General features: G+C 38.6%; 1 protein-coding gene across 5 annotated transcripts in view; it reads right to left on the reverse strand.

Annotated features, from left to right (window-relative positions):
- Positions 1 to 19,931, reverse strand: part of lpin1a (lipin 1a) — a 44,025-nt gene that overhangs the window by 15,474 nt on the left and 8,620 nt on the right. For all 5 annotated transcript variants that reach the window (XM_061964324.1, XM_061964321.1, XM_061964320.1 and 2 more), the window contains exons 2-9: positions 15,270 to 15,470; positions 14,963 to 15,058; positions 10,848 to 10,944; positions 10,555 to 10,765; positions 9,180 to 9,248; positions 4,721 to 4,813; positions 2,723 to 2,837; positions 1,395 to 1,560 (exon numbers count right to left, since the gene is read on the reverse strand). In XM_061964324.1, coding sequence (XP_061820308.1) covers positions 1,395 to 1,560; positions 2,723 to 2,837; positions 4,721 to 4,813; positions 9,180 to 9,248; positions 10,555 to 10,765; positions 10,848 to 10,944; positions 14,963 to 15,058; positions 15,270 to 15,461 — 1,039 coding nt within the window. In that variant the 5' untranslated portion in view covers positions 15,462 to 15,470. The remainder of the gene's footprint in view (positions 1 to 1,394; positions 1,561 to 2,722; positions 2,838 to 4,720; positions 4,814 to 9,179; positions 9,249 to 10,554; positions 10,766 to 10,847; positions 10,945 to 14,962; positions 15,059 to 15,269; positions 15,471 to 19,931) is intronic.

Consider the following 19,931-nt stretch of genomic DNA (forward strand, 5'->3'; position numbering starts at 1 on the left):
AGAATATGAAGTGATTATTGGTCCAGAACATATTTTGTTTTATTCATTATTGACATAGTTCCTGCCCCTTTATGTTGTATATTTTGTTTATGAAATTTCCAGTTCATTTTCTCATCTATTGTAGCACACAAAATGTGGTTTCTATTAGTCTTTCAATGTCCGTCTATTTGTATTTGTGTTTGATTTTCCCTACTGTTAGCGAATTGCATTATTTTAGTTTTACTGAGATTCAAAGATAGTCTGTTTTTGTCAAACCATCTCTTTAATTTGTTCATTTCTTCTGTTATTATTTGTACTAGCTTATGTGGCCATTTTTCACACATCTAAAAACTAACGAGGAAGCACCGTAAACAAATGGCATTAGCTTAAAGTTGGTAGCAGTCATGGTGCCCTGTAGTCACGTGAGTGCATTTTGACCGATCATTGAGGAGATCACCTTAAACCGAGTTGGCCATACTCTCTTATACACAAATCTGAACATGGACTCTCATCTTGGCAATAATACAGTAGAGCTTCCTTCCCTGTGATTGCACAATCTGAAATTTGACCAACCTAAGGGAAAACGATTGCTTTTTTTTAATAAATGGTTGATTTATATAGGCTAGTAAGGTAAAGTTTTGTACCTGACTAGAAACTTGTCAGGTACAAAACTTTACCTTACTAGCTTATATAAATCAACCATTTATAAATACACATTAGTAGGCTAAATGAACCTCTTCAACAGAAAACGATTGCTCTTACTGTATAAAACAACAACAAATGACCCGCATCAAGCTTTTCTTTAAAGGGGACCGATTATGCAAAACCAACTTTTCTTACCTATTGGTAACTGTTTTTGTGTATTTGGAATCTGCATAAATCCCCAAAATTTGAAATGAAACCATGAAGGGATGGCTGAGATATTTATAAAACAATCTTGCCTTCCTTCATACTTTCGCCAAACGAGCCATTTTGAATTTGCCTAATTTGTGACAACAGCAAATATCTCCAGTATGGTAGAAATGTACCCAAAGTGATTTGCGTGAGTCCGCCATTGTCAATAAGCTTATTTTTCTCTACCCTGTGGGGCAGAATGGCTCATACATGCACATACATCCTCATCTGTTGCCATTTCTAATACAAAGTAGCGTATAGTTGAAACCTATATCTGTCAGTAGACTATATGGAAGTGCTAAAAACTAGAGCATGGCTGATGGGGAGGAGATGCAGTCGAAGTGGAGGCACGTAAGCCCACCCATGAAATGGCACAGAAAACAACTTGAAGACGGTTTGTAAAACATAATCTCGGCAAAATGTTGACCTAAGAACCACCGTTACATGTTATGTAGACCACAAGGAAGTGTTTTAAATATAGAATTATAATCATGATATGGTTAGGGTATTTTTTGACTTACCATCATCAGGATGCTTGTCAGCATGCCTCTCCCCTTGCTGGGTTGTATAGAGGTTTTTCGAGGGGGGTCTGGTGTCGCTGATGGTCCTGAAGTGAGTGCTGGAGGACACTGGGATAGTGACTGACGCTGCACTTTCCTGCCTCTGATGGGACGTCAGGAAGGACGGCTAAGAGGTGAAAAGAAGACAAGAGAGCGGTTTCCATGTTTAGTCTGCTAAACTATGCTTTATACTTTCAAGTTTTCTGTGCGCTGTGCACAAAACAAAGTCAATAAAGCAGGGCTAATCAACTAGTTTGGTCTGGGGGCCATATTTGTCCTTTACTATAAGTCTTATTTTTTTATTTTCTCGAGGATTCGTGTCCTCTGTAGTGGACATTTGTTTTTGGTGTACTGTATTTCTAAAATTCAAACTGAGAAAAAAAAAAACCTCCCCTAAGTGTCCACTACAAAGGCAATGCAAGGATCTGCCATTCCCTAAACCAGGGCTGTCTAAAGTGTGGTCTGCATCTTGAGTTTTGTTAGCCCACAGCATATTGTAGACAATAAACAAAAAATATAACCTAAAAAAAATAATTTAAATGTTTAAAAAAAAAGAGCAAAAAGACGTAACGTAATGAGAAAAAGCTGAAATTTTGATACTAATACTTAGAGGTAGGATTCTTTGGGCACCGCACGGTTAGATTTGATTATGATTTATAGGTTGATGATTCGATTCAGAATCGATTCTTGATTCAACACTATTCTTGTAACATATTATTCTGTATTTAAATGATAATAAAACCTTTTCAACAGGTAAAGCTCCCTTTGGCTGCTGACGTACGACTTACATGTGCAGTGTTGGTCTAAAAAAAACAACGTATTTTTAAAAATGTCCTTTTAAATTTTATTTATACTAATCATGTTAATCAATCTAACAAAATAAAATAGCGCAACCCCAACTCCAACCCAATCCCACCTCTACAATACTTAAGATACTGTAGACATTTACAAAGCAATTGAGAAGACATACAAATAAAATACTTATTTAATACAATACTAAAAAAAACTAAACTAAATTTAATAAAAGCAAAAGTATCAATCATAACAATAATAATAATAGTAATATCATTAATAGGTGGACCACACTTTATCATATGCATGTTTATAAATAAAGTTGATTTGATTTGATTTGATTTTAAATAAACTGAAACTGAACTGAACAGTCTCCAAATGAATGGTAATATTTACAATAATAGGACATGCACACCATTTTAAAACAAGGTGTGTGTGTGTGTGTGTGTGTGTGTGTGTGTGTGTGTGTGTGTGTGTGTGTGTGTGTGTGTGAATACCTGTGCAGCTTGTGGCAGTTCCCCCCAGGTCCACTGCATCTCAGGGTTATCTTTAGCTCGGCTGGCGAGCTCAGAGTCGCTCTTGGGCGTTGAAGACTGAGAGTCGTCTGCGTCGCTGAAAAGAATCACACATGTTGATCCATTTGGACGCTGTCAGTACAATATTTAAATTAGGGCGATCAAACAATTGATATTTTTAATCAGCTTAATCACAGTGTTGGTGTGGCTTCATTTCGATTAATCACCATTAATTGTGTTTCATTTTGCATGAGCAAAGAGAATAAAAAAAGAAGGGAATATACTGTACTGTTTATTAATTTAAAGTGTTTATAAAACACCTAATTAAGTTAATTTGAACAAAAACTGCCTTTTTTTGTTTTTGAAACAGTTACCACATTTAAACAGAAGCGATTTGGTGAAAATATAACTACTTTCTGCAGTGTGCATAATACTCTAAGTAGGTTGTCTGTTCCGTCTCGGGCTGCAGATAATTATTTTAATAATCGAGTCCCAGACTATAAGCCGCTAATTTTTTCCAATGCTTTGAACCCTGCGGCTTATAAATCAGTGCGGCTAATTTATGGATTTTTCTTCGCTAACGGCCACGATGTTTTGTATTCAACAAATAGTTTTCATATTACGCCAACAGAGACACTGAAAAAGGTGTGTTATTGTTTATGCTACGGCGCCAGCTTCTGGATGAGTTTGCTCACTGCAGGTGCTGACTATGTATTTCCTGTTTTGTGCCAAAAGTATATTCGTCCACAGCGTTTCTGCTCAAAAGGATTGTTCATTCATTATTTCAAGCAAATTTTGCAAGTTTTAAATAAAACAATTCATATCTACTAAACCATCTATCGTAATGTCATCAAGCTAGCGTTGTTGGTGTTAGCAAACACATTTACAAGTGTGTGTTAGTATTATTAATTTACCATGGCATTCTTTTTATATTGTTTCAGTTTTGAAAAAATTCACCAAAATGTCACAGGAGTTACAGAGTCTCTTTAGCTGATTGGAGAGCTAGCTTCCGCAGCTAGTGGGTCCACGAAGAAGACTTCTGTTTTGTTTGATAAGCCGTTTTACTGCTGTGTGGCAGGCACCATTACAAAATCTCTCGTACTGGTATACTGTATATGGTATACTGTATATTTGCGGATTATAGTCCAGTGCGGCTAATATATGTAAAAATATTTATTTCTTCTAAAATTGAGTGAGTGCGACTTAAATACCGGTGCGCTCTATAGCAAGGGAAATTACAGTAATCTATCGATTAGTTCGTTTGATTAATTGACTAATCAAATAAAACTCACTTTATTGCCTCAATGAGTATTTTAGGAAAAATTGTTGAATTTTTTTTTCCTGCTTGCCATTTCTTCATTTCTAATAAATGCACGTCATCAACATTAAAATTGCACTTTTAACATGTATACATAAATAAAAAACCTCACCGCTGTTTGCTGCCACACGGCACCCAAACACCACCACTCTCATGTGCACTCTATTTCATGGGGTTATGCGCAAACTATGTCAGCGTATTTCAAGTTTTGGGCACTCCATGCGGTCTGGAATTGTATTAGTTACACTAATTGAAGCAACAGAATATTAATCAAATCTTTTTCCTAATCAAATTAATCTATTAATCACCCTAATTATATTATGTTTTTTGGTTCTTAATTTTCTCATAGAGAGGGTTTATGTGTTCTTTAGCTTCTTCCTTATTTCATTGTTTGCTTCTGTAGCCGGTCACTACCGGATAAATTGCTTATTTGCACATGCACGGCGATAACACTACTTGGACAATTTTTCTGAAATACATTGCCAGATGGGTTAACGGAGTAAATGTTTTTATCATATTAATATTGATTGATAATCATTATCAAATGGTAATTTTGACAGCCCTAATTTAAATATATGTATGTAGATAGTAAATCTGCTGAGTCAATAAGTGTATTGTGTGGCCTCTGGAGTGCTCAGAGAAGGTGAAAGTGGAGGTGATACCTAAGGTGGGAGGAGAGGTGAGAGGTCTGCTGTGGACAAGAGATGGACAGTCCGCAGGACAGAGGGATGGAGAGAGTGTCCTTAACCATGTGACTAAAAGAAGATAAACATATATACACTGTAAATGAGCACAAACAAAAAGAGGAGCTAAGAGAGAAGAAAAGTCAGGCATTGAATTATGTTATTACATACTCATTGTGAGGTGAAGATATAGACCCAAACAAGCAATAATCATTCAATATTTGACATTAGCTACCTTATGTTTTGCATATCATTTAAAAATGTTTTAAAAGAACACTCTTTAAAATGGGACTGGTAAAGAGAACAAAGATGAATAAATAAAATATGAGATTTTGCTGTGACATCATGTAAATACTAGCAATTATAACAGGTAGCGAGGAGAAAAAGATCACATAATGTACACTTAAATGCACATTTAAATTTACAGCATACCTTAAATGTTTTAGGGGTTTGTGTTGAATCATTAGCCATGTTGCGGATATTGCCATATTGTGAGTTGTCCAGTGAAAGGTTGTACAAATACTTTCAAGTTAAAATCCTCATGTACTGCTCACATGTCTTGAAAACACAGGCATTTTGCAGATACTAGTATTGATGAAAGTGCAGCACGGTGGCTGCGCTTCTTTCTTCTGGTGCCGGGAATAGTTTTCCCTTTTTCCTGTTGCCTGAGACCGCGGCCTACAGTGGTCTTAGTTTTTTGGCGTATTTTGTTCGCTGTGTTGCCTTGTTGGGCCTCAGTTCCTGTTTACGCGTGACGTCACGCAACGTCATCGTCTAATTCAGGGACCGAAAAAAACTCGGGTATTCCTGTCTTGTGCTACATTGGAATCAGCATGATTCATTCAGTAACTATTTTCCTATTTTTGGCTTTGCTGCACCCATTAAAGAGCTGTGAACACTCTAATGAAAATCACCTAACTGTGAAAGGTTTTGGCACATGCTCTATAGCTTCTCTATCTCCAGGGCAACCTCCAGTACAATTGGAAAATGATATACGGTAAACATGTCTCCAGGTCTACCCAAAGACCTATCAAAACTCAAATGTTTATTTGCTTTATATAAGTATCTTTCCAATCCACAAAATGGAGGGACTTCAGCATGCCAAAGATTAAAAGTAAAAAAATTGCCAAGCAGAGGCTGTTGATTGCTTTACTCCTACTTTTGTCCGAAAATGGGCAACCAAATCCTGGACCTGAGCTTCAGTGCTCCTAGACACCCACCCATTCATCCATCCTTTTTCTACCGCTTATCCTCTGATTTTAAATCATTGTCTGGTCTTAAATATGTTCATTTAAATGTACAGAGCTTACTACCAAAAATGGACATGGTCAGAATTTGGGTGAATTTAACAGGGGCAGATGTTGTTTTGATTTCGGAAACTTGCCTTACGAAGTCTATTACAAATCAAGACATTAACATTAACGGCCATAATGTTTACCGCACCGATACGCCAAAAGAAGGTGGGAGTGTAGCAATTTAGGTGAAATCCAGATTTAATGCTTCAATTGTTCTTTCCCAGTCAATCAGTAAACAAATTGCATTTTGGCTCTGGATGTAGAAATAGATAAATCACTACATATTACTGTGGTTGGGTGTTACATGCCTCCATCTGCTTCAAATAAGGCGCTAGAGTCATTAAAACAGCTTTTAGATAAGTTAAATTACACTGAATTACTTATGTCAGGAGAATTTAACTGGGACTGGTTAAATGAAGCTTCTGATGAATTTAAAAGGTTTTGTGATTCTGTTAATCTCACCCAGTTGGTCAATTTTCCCACCAGGCTTAATCCCAAAATTCCAAAAAAATCTACCTTGATTGATTTGATTTTAACCAATGTGCCTCATAAATTCTCTTCCTTGGGTATATTCTGTAATTATTTGAGTGATCATTGTGTTATTGCTGCATGTAGAAATACTAGGATTCCGAAGTGCAAACCTCATATTGTTTGTAGAAGGAATCTTAAAAATTTCAATGAACAAGCTTTTCATCATGATTTGTCTATTGTGGACTGAGAACATATAAATCTAATACCAGATGTCGAGCTAGCTTGGACATTTTTCTAATACATTTGCATGCACATTATTATTAAACATTCACTTTTTAAGAAATACAGAGTGAAGGGACGAGAAAATCCCTGGTTTTCTCCAGAACTGGCAGATATTCATGAACAAGGCATGGAATAAGGCAAGACAAAGTAACTCTGCCACTGATTGGACATACTGTATTTTAGACAGCTTTGAAATCAATGCACTTCCCTTATCAAAAAGGCCAAATCAGAATATTTTGTGTCTGTCACTACTGAGAATCTCAACAACAACCCACAGGAATTTTGGAAAGTGATCAAATCTCTGTCTGTGAATAAAAACACAGCAACTTTTCTCACATTTGTACTTCAAGAATCAGTGCCAGTTTATAATCGAACTGAAGTCTTGAATGGTTTTAACCAGCATTTTTTATCGTCCGGTTCTCTATTTGACTCAAAAGGGACAACTATAGGGAATCCTTGTACAGACTCTCCCAAGTTCTCTGGAGATCATTTTAATTTTGCTCCTTTTACTTGTCTTAAAGTGTATACAGCCCTAAAAACATTAGACCGCAGAAAGTCCCCCGGACCTGACTTGATTGAGCCTTATTTTTTAAGGCTGGCAGCTGATTTAGCAAAACCACTTTCAATTATTTTTAATCTGTCAGTTAAAAACAAAGACGTTCCACCAGTTTGGAAATCTGCTTTTGACCTCCCTTTATTAAAGGGAGGTGATCCAGCAGTTTTTTTCTAATTATAGGCCAATATCAAATGTGTCTTATCAAAAATTCTGGAATCTCTTGTTTGTGATCAGTTAAAATAGTTCTTCTCTTCAAATACAATTATTTGTAAATATCAACTATCACTGCTTCAATGAAGGTAGTAAATGACATCATTGTAGCGCTTGATAAAAAACAGTGCTGTGCCTCACTTTTTATTGATCTCTCCAAAGCGTATGACACAGTAGACCACGCTATTTTAAAACGCAGGCTGTTTCTCATTGGACTGTCAGAACATATAGTCGCATGGTTTTCAAATTATTTAGAAAACAGAACCCAGTGTATTAAATACAAGAGCCTTTGTTCAGAATGTTTCACTATTCATAAAGGGGTGCCTCAGGGATCTGTATTGGGGCCCCTCTTATTTATCTTATACATCAATGAGCTCAAACAATATTTCTCTGATGCTAATATGCATTTTTATGCTGACGATACAATTGTTTTTGCTCTGGATCATCTGTTGAAAAGGCTGCAGAAAGCTTTAGTCACTTATTGACTTAAAACGGATTCTCAATGTTGACAAGACAAATCTTATGCTGTTTTCCAAACATAGGAAGGTGCCTCAAACTCCCCCAGTAGTGTCCACTCTTGCAGAGAATGTCATAGAAGTGGTGCATGAATACAAATACCTTGGTGTTTTCATTGATGACTCTCTCACTTTTAAACCTTTTATTGATCAACTGGTGAAGAAACTAAAACTTAAATTGTTTTTTTTCTTCTGTAATAAGAGATGTTTTTCTTTTGGTGTAAAAAAGCGCCTTGTCTGTGCTAGATTAGGGTGATCTGTTTTATATGAATGCTACTCATTACTGTCTTCAGATTGTGGACTGTGTTTACCATGCTTCTTTGAGGTTCATTACAAACTGTAGAGCCATGACACACCACTGTGACTTGTACTCTCGGGTGGGATGGCCTTCCCTGTCCACTAGGAGACAGTGTCATTGGTACACTTTTATTTACAAGGCTCTTCTGGGACTATTGCCCAATTACATTTACATTGATTTCACAGAGAAGTATGAACTCTTATGTACTGAGATCCAACGATCAGCTGTTGCTCTCTGTCCCTTTTGTTCACACTGAGCTAGGGAAAAAAGCTTTTGTCTATGCAGCTCATTGTGCTTGGAACATGTTACAAAGAGACTGGAAGCTGACTGAATTTTTAATCCTTAAATGCTTTTAAAAAGGAGCCTCGGTTATCTGTAACTGTTTTACTTGGTGTCCATCCTGTCATTTTAATGTGTAATGTGAATGTCATTTTATGTGTAACTTTGCTGCCTCTTGGCCAGGACTCCCTTGAAAAATAGTTTTTTAATCTCAATGGGATTTTTTCCTGGTTAAATAAAAAATAGTATTAATGTTTCTTCATCATTTTTAAAATGATCTTGTTTTATTGTCAAAGGTATATTAAAATTCGACTTATTGCTGTGTATTGAGCTTTTATTCTCTTTCATATTGGTTTCAAGCACATGTGTACATCCTCCTGGTACTATCAGCTATTACACAAATGGACCTGGACTGAATAGTACATAAGTACCTCTCAAAAAGGTACACCCCCAGGGACAAGCATTGTACCACTGTGGGTACATACTGGTACATCTATTTTTGAGAGTGTTCAATTTGTGTGTGTGTGTGTACCTCTTTGGGCGGTTCCAGTCTGCACTGGTGTGTGTGTTGGCTGCAGACCCTTGATCACCGTAGAGTGTCCTGGTCACAAAAAAGACAACACATCCACAGATTAACCAGTTTATAGAAAGAACCCATTAGGTCCTGATTTACTAAGATCCGTGTTGCGTGTGATCTAGTAAGACTGCGTGTGCAATTGGAAAGTGGTGCAGACCGCCTTATTTAAATGAGGATTTTGCGTGTACAATATGAGGCATCACCATAGAGACACTCTCATTTGCTGCACATTTATGTGGCGTTTTGCTATGTTTTCAAACGTGCAGGAGACATCTACCATTTTTTATGGGCATTTAGAAACAGTCCTGCAGTGCATCTACAATGAAACCACTTTTTTTTTTTACTGCTGAAGGTGCGCTCATTGGAGAAAGGCTGTACTTACACCGCTCAAGACGCAAACAAATTAATAGTTAAAGAAGTTAAAAATATAAAAATATTTTAATATGTAGAAAAAAAACTAATGTAATTTAAAAAAAATACAAAAGGACATCAAAACACATCAACTGAATTTGTTTTGATCAGCCATCTAACTCCTCTAGCAGCTACAAAATAATAAAAGGATGTCGCTGAATAGACAACGTGTCTAATATTTTTTTATTTAATTTCTGACAGTCCAAAATGTTAACACATGACATGTTGGAAGATTCTCATCTGTCCTTCTCAAAGGTGCAAAAAAACACCAAAATATTGCTGGCAAAACTGTGACGAGTGTTGATACTGTAAATCACATTCCGAGTATTGTGGATGTTTTGATGATCAGCATATGTTTTGCATACCAATTAAGACATACACGCAAAATGAATTGCACACCTTATTCTGCACACTTAACAGACACAATCCACTTTGCACAGGTTTAGTAGATCAATTTTGCGTGTGCTATCAGGTTTGCACATATTTTAGTACATGCAAACTTTTAGTAAATCAGGCCCTTAGTGTCGTTGTTCACGTGATAAGATACAATTTGTGTTGTGAAAATGTTGCCAAGCGTGCTCCTCTAATTCCCTTTTTGACGCAATAATACTGAGTGTGTGTGTGTGTGTGTGTGTGTGTGTGTGTGTGTGTGTGTCTCTCAGGAATGTTCCAATCCCATCTATGTGGTAAGATTTCCTAAAAAAGACTGAAAAGGCAAATGCAGCAGCAGCAGCAGCGAGGCCACCGCTGTGCTCCATTATGTCAAGGAAACAGAGAGTACTGTGGGAACAAGACAAATTCTTGGAGCGCCTCCAGAAACTGGAGCTGCCTTTCAAGGGTCCTTGCACTCTCAAGAGACAAAGAAGCGCATTAAACGTATCACTTGGAAGACTTTGTCATCCATCACAGAGACACCAACCTGCCAGCGTCTCCTTCTCTCTCCTCATCAGAACTCAGGTCAATAGTAAACATGTTGTCATCATCTGAAAACTCCTCCCCGCTTCCGTCCTTTCTTCCTCCCCCTTCGTCTGGCCGAGCCTTTCTTCTCCTCTTCCTCCTTTTCTTACTCATCCCTCCGTCACCCTGCTGCAGCCCAATGATCTGGACAGGAAGTGATCCGCACAGCATGTCTGTGTGGCAACAGATGAAAGCAATATTAAAGAAATGTGGTGTTTTTCTCCCATAAGTTGTGTGGTTTTAAAAGACGCATACCGTGGTGACGCGCACTATTCCTGCTCAGCTGGGATTCCATTAACTCCGCTCCGGTCGACAGGATGGGTGACGTCGCCAGGTAGGCCGGAACGACTTCCTGTTAGTGGAGGAAGTAATTATATAGTATGATTTAGAGGACTGTGTCAGAAGCCTCATGTCGACTTTAGGACATCAAAATCAACCTTGACAGTAGTGCATTTCATTGTAGTATTTTTTTGAAAAACGTATCTTTTATAAAGTAAAACTGTACAGCAGATATGGGCATTGACATGAACAATATGATTTGCCCAAGAGGTTTAAAAGGACATAGATAACAATAAATAAATAAATAAATACTAATAAATATGAATGAATGAAATTAGTTTATTTTGGTCATATAATCAATCATTTTGTGTGATCAATTTAACAGCACAGATTATACATATTAACAATCAGACACATACACACACACACAAAAAAGAATGACCGAAAAAGGAATAGGCTGAAGCCAAGGCGTATATTTGCCTATCCTATACATTCCCTGAAAATTAGATTGCCTGGAACATCAACGTTCAAAAAATCTAAGGGATGAAAGTAATCGTTGGTATATTTTATAATTTTCCATTATTTCACATTTCAAGGCTTTCTTAAACCTTAACAAATAACTACATGTCTTCAACTCATCACTGAACTTGTTCCACCATTCAACTCCTAAAACTGAAATAAATGTGTATTTTATATTCGTTCTTACTTTACATATTTCCAAAATCAATATTCCCCGTAAATTATACTTTTCTCCTCTTAATGTAAATAACCTAAGAATACAAGCTGGAAGGCTGTTGTTCTTTACTCGAAACATAATTTCCATTGTTTTCAAAAACACTATATCTGAACATTTTAACACATTACAACTTATGATTGGATTGGTAGGTTCATAGTAGCACACTTTGTGTATTATTGTAATTACTCTTTTTTTTAAGTTTAATTATTGGGTTTATGTTTGTTTTAGAAACATTTCCCCAAACTTCAACCCAATATGATAAATATGGAAAAATTAAATAATAACATTACATTTGCAGACATTTCTTATTCAGCACGTGTCTTACTTTATAAAGAATGGCAATGGATTGGGATATGTTTCCCTTTATATATTTAATCTGCGGTTTCCAACATAATTTATGATCAATTATTATTTCCAATAATTTAAGTTTCATAAGAATGAATCGTAAAACACAGGACGTGATGTTAAGACTGTCCATTGTGCCAATAGATGGTGTGCACTCACATGAGATTTGCTTTGATGTTAAGAGTGGCATGGGAGATGTATACCTTAGAGTGGGACACATCGTCAGTAGTGTTCCTTTGAATCCTGGGGTGTTTCGGCCTTTACTCACTAAACACCCTCATCAAAGGCGGACAGCTAACAGGTGATCAACCCTGTAGCTTGTGTCCCATGCCCAATCATTAGGATTAGTTTAGCTATAAAATGACTAACATCCCAAGGGACTATCAGGGCCGTCCTCTTCCCTGAGCCAAGCTTAGAGCTGACCGCATACCTCAGAGGCCCTCCTCAGGTTGGAGGGTTGGAAATGTGAGGGTGTGTGTCATGTTCTTAGAGCCCAGCAATGGTCCTTCCATTTCATCCACAACCATTGGCTGCCTCTTTCAGCTGCTTCAGAAACTGCTCTGATAATCTGCGGCAGAGCCTGTCCGTGAATTCCAAGTTCACAGCAATCTGATGGTGGAAGATGCCACAAATCCTCTGCATCCCACTTCAACTGGACAAACCTTCACATTCCAGCCATTTTGAGTTGCGTCTGCTGCCACCTCTGTATATCGCAGTTTCTTGCGTTCATAGGCCTCCTCAACAGAGTTCTCCCATGGGACTGTGAGTTCTATGATATATACTCTATCAATTTCCACTTGATTTAATTTTTAATTTTGCTTCACAATTTGTCCTTGCACCACTAAACACCATAAATTTAGTTTTCTTATCATTTAATGATAACTTATTCATCCATCCATCCATCCATTTTCTACCGCTTATTCCCTTTGGGCGGAAGGCGGGGTACACCCTGGACAAGTCGCCACCTCATCGCAGGGCCAACACAGATAGACAGACAACATTCACACTCACATTCACACACTAGGGTCAATTTAGTGTTGCCAATTAACCTATCCCCAGGTGCATGTCTTTGGAGGTGGGAGGAAGCCGGAGTACCCGGAGGGAACCCACGCAGTCACGGGGAGAACATGCAAACTCCACACAGAAAGATTCCAAGCCCGGGATTGAACCCAGGACTACTCAGGACCTTCGTATTGTGAGGCAGACACACTAACCCCTATACCACCGTGCTGCCTAACTTATTCATATCAAACCATTTTTTTAGCTGAAGCAACTCAACCTCTATTATCCTCAACACTTCCTTCATATCTTCTCCTGAACAATATACATGTGGTTCATCTGCAAACATAATACATTTCAATTTATTAGATACTGAAAAAATTTAATTTAAAGTTAAGTTAAGTACCCATGATTGTCACACGTACACTAGGTGTGGCGAAATTATTCTCTGCATTTGACCCATCACCCTTGATCACCCCCTGGGAGGTGAGGGGAGCAGTGAGCAGCAGCGGTGGCTGCGCCCGGGAATAATTTTTGGTGATTTAACCCCCAATTCCAACCCTTGATGCTGAGTGCCAAGCAGGGAGGTAATGGGTCCCATTTTTATAGTCTTTGGTATGACTCGGCCGGGGTTTGAACTCACGACCTACAGATCTCAGGGCGGACACTCTAACCACTAGGCCACTGAGTCAATATTGATATCGATATTGAAAATCAGTTCAATGCCAGCAAAAATCAACCATCGCATTATATCAGCTTGCATCTGAAATCTCTGATACAAATAGTCTTGCGGCACATTTACTCATGCAAAGCTGGACAGACAGTTAACATCTAAATGTCCTCCAATTATCACACAAGATTGGTCTTTTCTTCTGTTTTAGTCAAGTCATTTACAAAAGGTAAAAACGGTAGGCTATAGGTTACTAAGACCTACCAGCTACACAACAGCTAAGTAAACAAGCGCCGTTTTTGGGGCGGTCTTATTTACGTGCCTCCACTTCGACGGTGTTTACTCCCCGTCACTCCTGTTCTAGTTTTTTGCACTTCTATAGCGAGTCTACAGACAGATATAAGTTAGAACTATACGCTACTTTCAATCAGAAATAGCAACAGCCGAGAATGCATGTGCATGTTGTATGAGTCAGTCTACTCCACAACGAGAGGATAGAGAAAAAAAGGAACTTATTGACTACAATGGCGGACTTGCACAAAGCTCTTCAGTTAAATCTCTATCATATATCCGCTGACGTCACACTTGAAAAAAATGTCACAAATTCGGCAAATTCCAAACGGCTCGATTGGAGAAAGTATGAAGGAAAGCAAGATTGTTTTATAAATATCTCTACAATGCCTCCAGGGTTTGATTTGGAATTTCCGGGACTTATGCAGATCCCATATACACAAAAACAGGTGCCAATAGGTAAAAATAGGTTTCGCATAATAGGACCCCTTTGATGATACCGTATTATGATTTTTGTGTCGCCAAAAATCAATGACCATTTTACTTCAACTTAAAGACAGCATAAGTTAATTATAAATATTTATAAGTTAATTATAAATAGGTTAGTATTTTTCACACCTACTATTGTTCTCTGTTTGACTAATTTCTCTTGATAACACCTTTTCTAAAATTCCATGCAACAAAATAATAAAAGTATGTATGATTCGGGCTATAATCGTATCGGATCAATATTGGTGTCGGCTAATACTCTAAAATCGGTATTGAAAGTGAAAAAGCTGTATCCATACATTCCTGATTATTATGCATGTTGCAATGTTTGCGATTGACTGGCGATCAATACAAGGTGTACCCTGCATCGCACCCAAAGTCTGCTGGGATAGGCTCCAGCTCTCGCATGACCTTGAAAAGGACACACACCAGCAAATGAATGAATGAATGTGAGGATTTACAAAGTGATTTTAACTTAATGCAATGCAGGTTGTGGGTCCTTCATGCCAGTATGTTGTGTTGTTTGCTGTGTTTGCTTGTTGCGTTACAGTCATCACTCACCAATGTGCTCTCAGCTTCTTTAACAAAGAAGGCCTCTCCATTCTCCCCAAGTTTCATGTGCAAACTCACTGGTTCTCCGTTGATCTCAATGTCCACCTGCAGAAAAACAAATAAGGATTCAAAAGGACGCAATTATACATCGTTTACAGTGTTAGTTGATCGAATTACGCAATGACACATTTTTGAAAAAATTGCCCATTTTTATGGAACTCCATTTTGACCTTTGACTCAAATTTCTTAACCTTGATTCAAGATAAATGAATAAATAAAAACACACAGAGAGGGTAAAGCAGTGTTGCAATCTCACCAATTTCTCCCGCGAGCGCAGGACGCCCATCTTGCCGAAGCGCACGTGAAAGGGGGAGCACTGCAGGGAGCCATCGGGCTGCCGCACTACGATCACATCGATACAGCCGGACAGCGTGGCGGGGTTGAGGCCTCTGTACAGCTCCTTGACCTGCACAAACACCTGGCCCGCCAGCTGACCCACATAATTCATGGTCTGGATCTGAATAGTCACAAAGAGAGAGAGAATCACTAGAAGAATGCAGCTGCGACTGAAGCATATACTTTGTTATTTTTTTGTAAACATGTTTAAAGTTGTACTGCCATTTCTAAATTCCTAAACTTAATGTAGCTCTTGTTTGGGACGTGTGAACTGTCATTTTATAATGCAGTGTTTCTCATACATTCATCCCACCACAAATACATTTGGTGCTACATTTTTATTGTCATACCAGCACATGAAATGGCAGGAAATTTGGATTCTTAAAGTACCAGTAGAGTGGAAAAACAAGTTGACGTTATATGCTTGATTGTGTTTTATTGTATCCATTAACCCATATCCAATCGTATTTACAATCCGCAAAGTATGTAAAAACACAGTTTAAACATTACAAAATGCCACAAATCCAGTCAGCCATTTAGAATATTCCGCTCTGAATACCTTCGGCTATTTGAGAACGCTTCTGCACTCTGACCATAGTATCAAATCAGTCATACTGGAAATAGGCAAACATTAGACAGAGATGTGTTATCTATCATTCACAATCTCTATACAAAACATGAACACATATTTTTTTCTTTTTTTAAATGCTTTTAAGTCGTAAATAAATAAATACATAAAACAATGCACTCAATGGGGGCTCTCTATTTTGCCCACAAAACCCTCTAAATAACCATCCATAACCCGCCAACAATACTCTTTATACATATCCTGACCTGATTATTAACCAAAGATTAGCGATGTTGTTATTAAAAGCGCTATCGCAAAAAACTATTTCTTAGCGGCGCAATGATACAGCCAGCCAAGTAGCCCTCTGCTGCTTTACTGTGATCCGGCAGCGATGTTCGGCTGTTCTCGCCTCAATTTATTCTAGATTATAAATCATGCCACTCCTTGAACATTGAACCTAGAATATGTTCATCTGTGACATTCGATGTATACCCAGAGATGGAGACAAACACAAACAACAGTAGACAGTGCCTGCAGGGAGAATTTTCCTTGTTAACCCTTCATGTGCATCATGATTAATTGTTCATCTAAACAGGAATATATGGACATCCTATCAGTTGTCATCGAAGTATGAGCAGACATCGTACAGTAAACTATTGTTTTATTATGTTTGTAGTTTGTATTTCTTATTTAGCACTTTGCAAGACTGCTACATGATGCTATAGTGTTTCACTAAAGCTGGATTTGTTTAGCAGTGCTTCTAAAATTCGTAGCTCATCCCCCTAATATTCAGAATCAACAATATAAGGTTCTGGATTATAATTTTGCCCCAAGTAATCGTGGTTTGCTCTCACAAAGTCTGCATGATTTGCATTGTTTTTGGTGGGGAAGGGATCTGTGGTTCCTACCTCTACGTCACGCGATGAAGTGTCTGGCTTCCTCATTATCTCTCAAAATGGCTCGGGGATCTCCGTGAGATTGATACTATTTTGATCATATCTATTTACTTGCAAACTTTGGAAGTCTTTAGGTGTCATAAATCAGATATATATGATATATAGAGGCAACCGGTTTTTCCACTCTGCTTGTACTTTAATTTCTTTCAGCCACCTTAACGCCCTCGCTTATAAACACATTGTAATTGGACTCTATGTGAAAGTAACTTGTCGTTCCAACTCCGTACAGTAGATGGCATCGTAACTCTGCTTCTTAACACACCTCATTCGCACCTGGGCCCTCTTGTAACAAGCTTGTCTATGCACAAATTACTGTCGTACGCCTCTTTTCGCGGAAAAGATGTGCTGTATCAAGGCTGAACTGCAACATGGAATTGTGCGGTGTCTCACGCCAACTTCATGCTTCACTTACTCACATTTCTACAGGCCGTGGATAGTTTCCACTCACAGGGGTGGTAATTTAATTTCAATAATGTCAAAAACATCGAGGCAAGGAGACAAAATTCACTTTTTCGCCAATGCATTTTATGCTTAATGTTCGTATTAACATTTGTGAGGACATCTAATAATTTATCTAGGCGATCATTTTGCCACCCATTGCTGTCACAATGTGTTCCCGTGACTGCAGCACCAGCTTGGCCAGTCAAGTTGACAGCACCCGCCGGTGGTGGCGGCACATTGGCACAGCAGGAATGACCCCTCCTTTGTGTCACATACGGCTGCTACAGCATGTAGCTCTCCTGAGTTGTAATAATGAATTGAGTAATCAAACTAAGTGTTTCACATCGTTTTTGATAGGGCTGGCATGTTTAAATTTAAAAGATTGCAAACCAAATATTACATGGTTTTCACATGAAAATATAATCTGTCTGTGAGCAGGCTACTGTATGACAATATTTTGTTGTAAACTACACAAATTACCCACGTCTTCTACAGTTTTACGTATCATTGCAGCGACTATCTTTTCAAACTGGGTTACGGGTGGTCAAACTCAATTATCTCCGTTCCGCACCTTCTTCCTGATGCCCAACCATTTGTTCAGCCTGTGTGCGGTTAAAACCGAAGCACACAGCAATGATGTTGGCTTTCAATCTCAACCCTCGAAACACGAGAAAGAAGCACCTCCTACTGAATCCTGATTGGGCAGAGCGTGCAGATCTCACGCACATGGCTACTTTAAATATGACTTAATTGTATTTATCAGGGGGCGTGGCCTGGGTGTGCAAAGCCAAGCAAACTGCTGCGAACAATTTGAAGTTGATTGTGATGTAACAAAGAAATGTGCTTGGATTGGATATCTTGCCGATTGTATTGTACCATATGTCCCGGCAAGAAATCTGCGTTCAAAGAACTCTGGCTTATTAGTGATTCCCAGAGCCCAAAAAAAGTCTGCGGGCTATAGAGCGTTTTCTATTCGGGCTCCAGTACTATGGAATCCCCTCCCGGTAACAGTTAGAGATGCTACCTCAGTAGAAGAATTTAAGTTCCGTCTTAAAACTCATTTGTATACTCTAGCCTTTAAATAGACCCCCTTTTTAGTCTAGTTGATCTGCCGTTTCTTTTCTTTTCTCCTCTGCCCCCCTCTCCCTTGTGGAGGGTGAGTTACACAGGTCCGGTGGCCATGGATGAAGTGCTGGCTGTCTAGAGTCGGGACCCGGGGTGGACCGCTAGCCTGTGCATCGGTTGGGGACATCTCTGCACTGCTGACCCGTCTCCGCTCAGGATGGTTTCCTGCTGGCCCCACTATGGACTGGACTCTCACTATTATGTTGGATCCACAATGGACTGGACTTTCGCAGATATGTTGGATCCACTATGGACTGGACTTTCACAATATTATGTCAGACCCACTCGACATCCATTGCTTTCGGTCTCCCCTAGAGGGGGGGGGCTCCTCTCCAAGGTTTCTCATAGTCATTCACATCGACGTCCCACTGGGGTTAGTTTTTCCTTGCCCTTATGTGGGCTCTGTACCGAGGATGTTGTTGTGGCTTGTGCAGCCCTTTGAGACACTTGTGATTTAGGGCTATATAAATAAACATTGATTAGATTGATTGATTGATAGATTGATTTGTGCGTGCTCACACTTTAATACATCTGAATTTTTTTGTTGCATAGCATACCTTGTTTTTTGGATTTTAACGTAGGTCTCATTTTATTAAAAAATCCACACAACTCCTAATACGTGAGGGCTCTGGTCGGTCAGAGAATAAAAAAACCTAGCAGGATAAATAAGTGTTGACAACTTAATCCAGATCCCTGTAGATTGTTATTTTCTGTCATCAAATATTGTTGGACACTTTTGGAGGCTCGAACATAAAAGTGTGTATAACTTCTCAACGAGCAGCAGGTCCTGCTGTGGGACACAAAATGAAGTGACATACACTTGGGCAGAGTGGCTCGGCGTGTGGAGCGGTCGTCCAGAAACTTTCGAGTTCCTGGGTCGATTCTAGCATCTGCCATCCTAGTTGCTGCCGTTTTGTCTTTGGGCAAGAGACTTCACTCACTTTGCTCCCAGTGCCACCCACACGGGTATGAATCTAACTTACCACCACCTTCTGAATTAATGGGTTTTCCAATGCAAGGCACTTTGAGAAATATAATTGATTCATATTTTATTTCATATGCGTTAACATTTTTATTGCAGGTTTGTCATATTAGATTTGCTTTTGATGTTTTTTTTAATAAAAATATATGTGTCAAGGCCAATTGTGCTGTGCTGTGAATTATTTGACCTATGTTATTTTTGGCATTATTATAATTATTTTAATGTTATTTACTTACTCAATGTCAAAAAAAAAAAGGCATGCACATGCGTCACGGCCAATTCTGTAAATTAGATAAGATTGCTCAGGGTTTCCCCTAAACTGGCAAGATACCTGTGGCGGTGGGGGTGTGCCTGGGCGTGGTCCCAATGGCATAATTATCTATGATTTTCTTTAAAAAGGCTCAAAAAATGTATACATACATTTAAAAAACAATCTTATTTTCAAAGTATGCCGATAATATAAATGACGTGGCGGCGCGCCACATTTAATTACATTAGAATAACCCTGTT

The sequence above is a fragment of the Nerophis lumbriciformis genome, linkage group LG06 (assembly GCF_033978685.3).
Source record: "Nerophis lumbriciformis linkage group LG06, RoL_Nlum_v2.1, whole genome shotgun sequence".
Lineage (NCBI taxonomy): Eukaryota > Metazoa > Chordata > Actinopteri > Syngnathiformes > Syngnathidae > Nerophis > Nerophis lumbriciformis.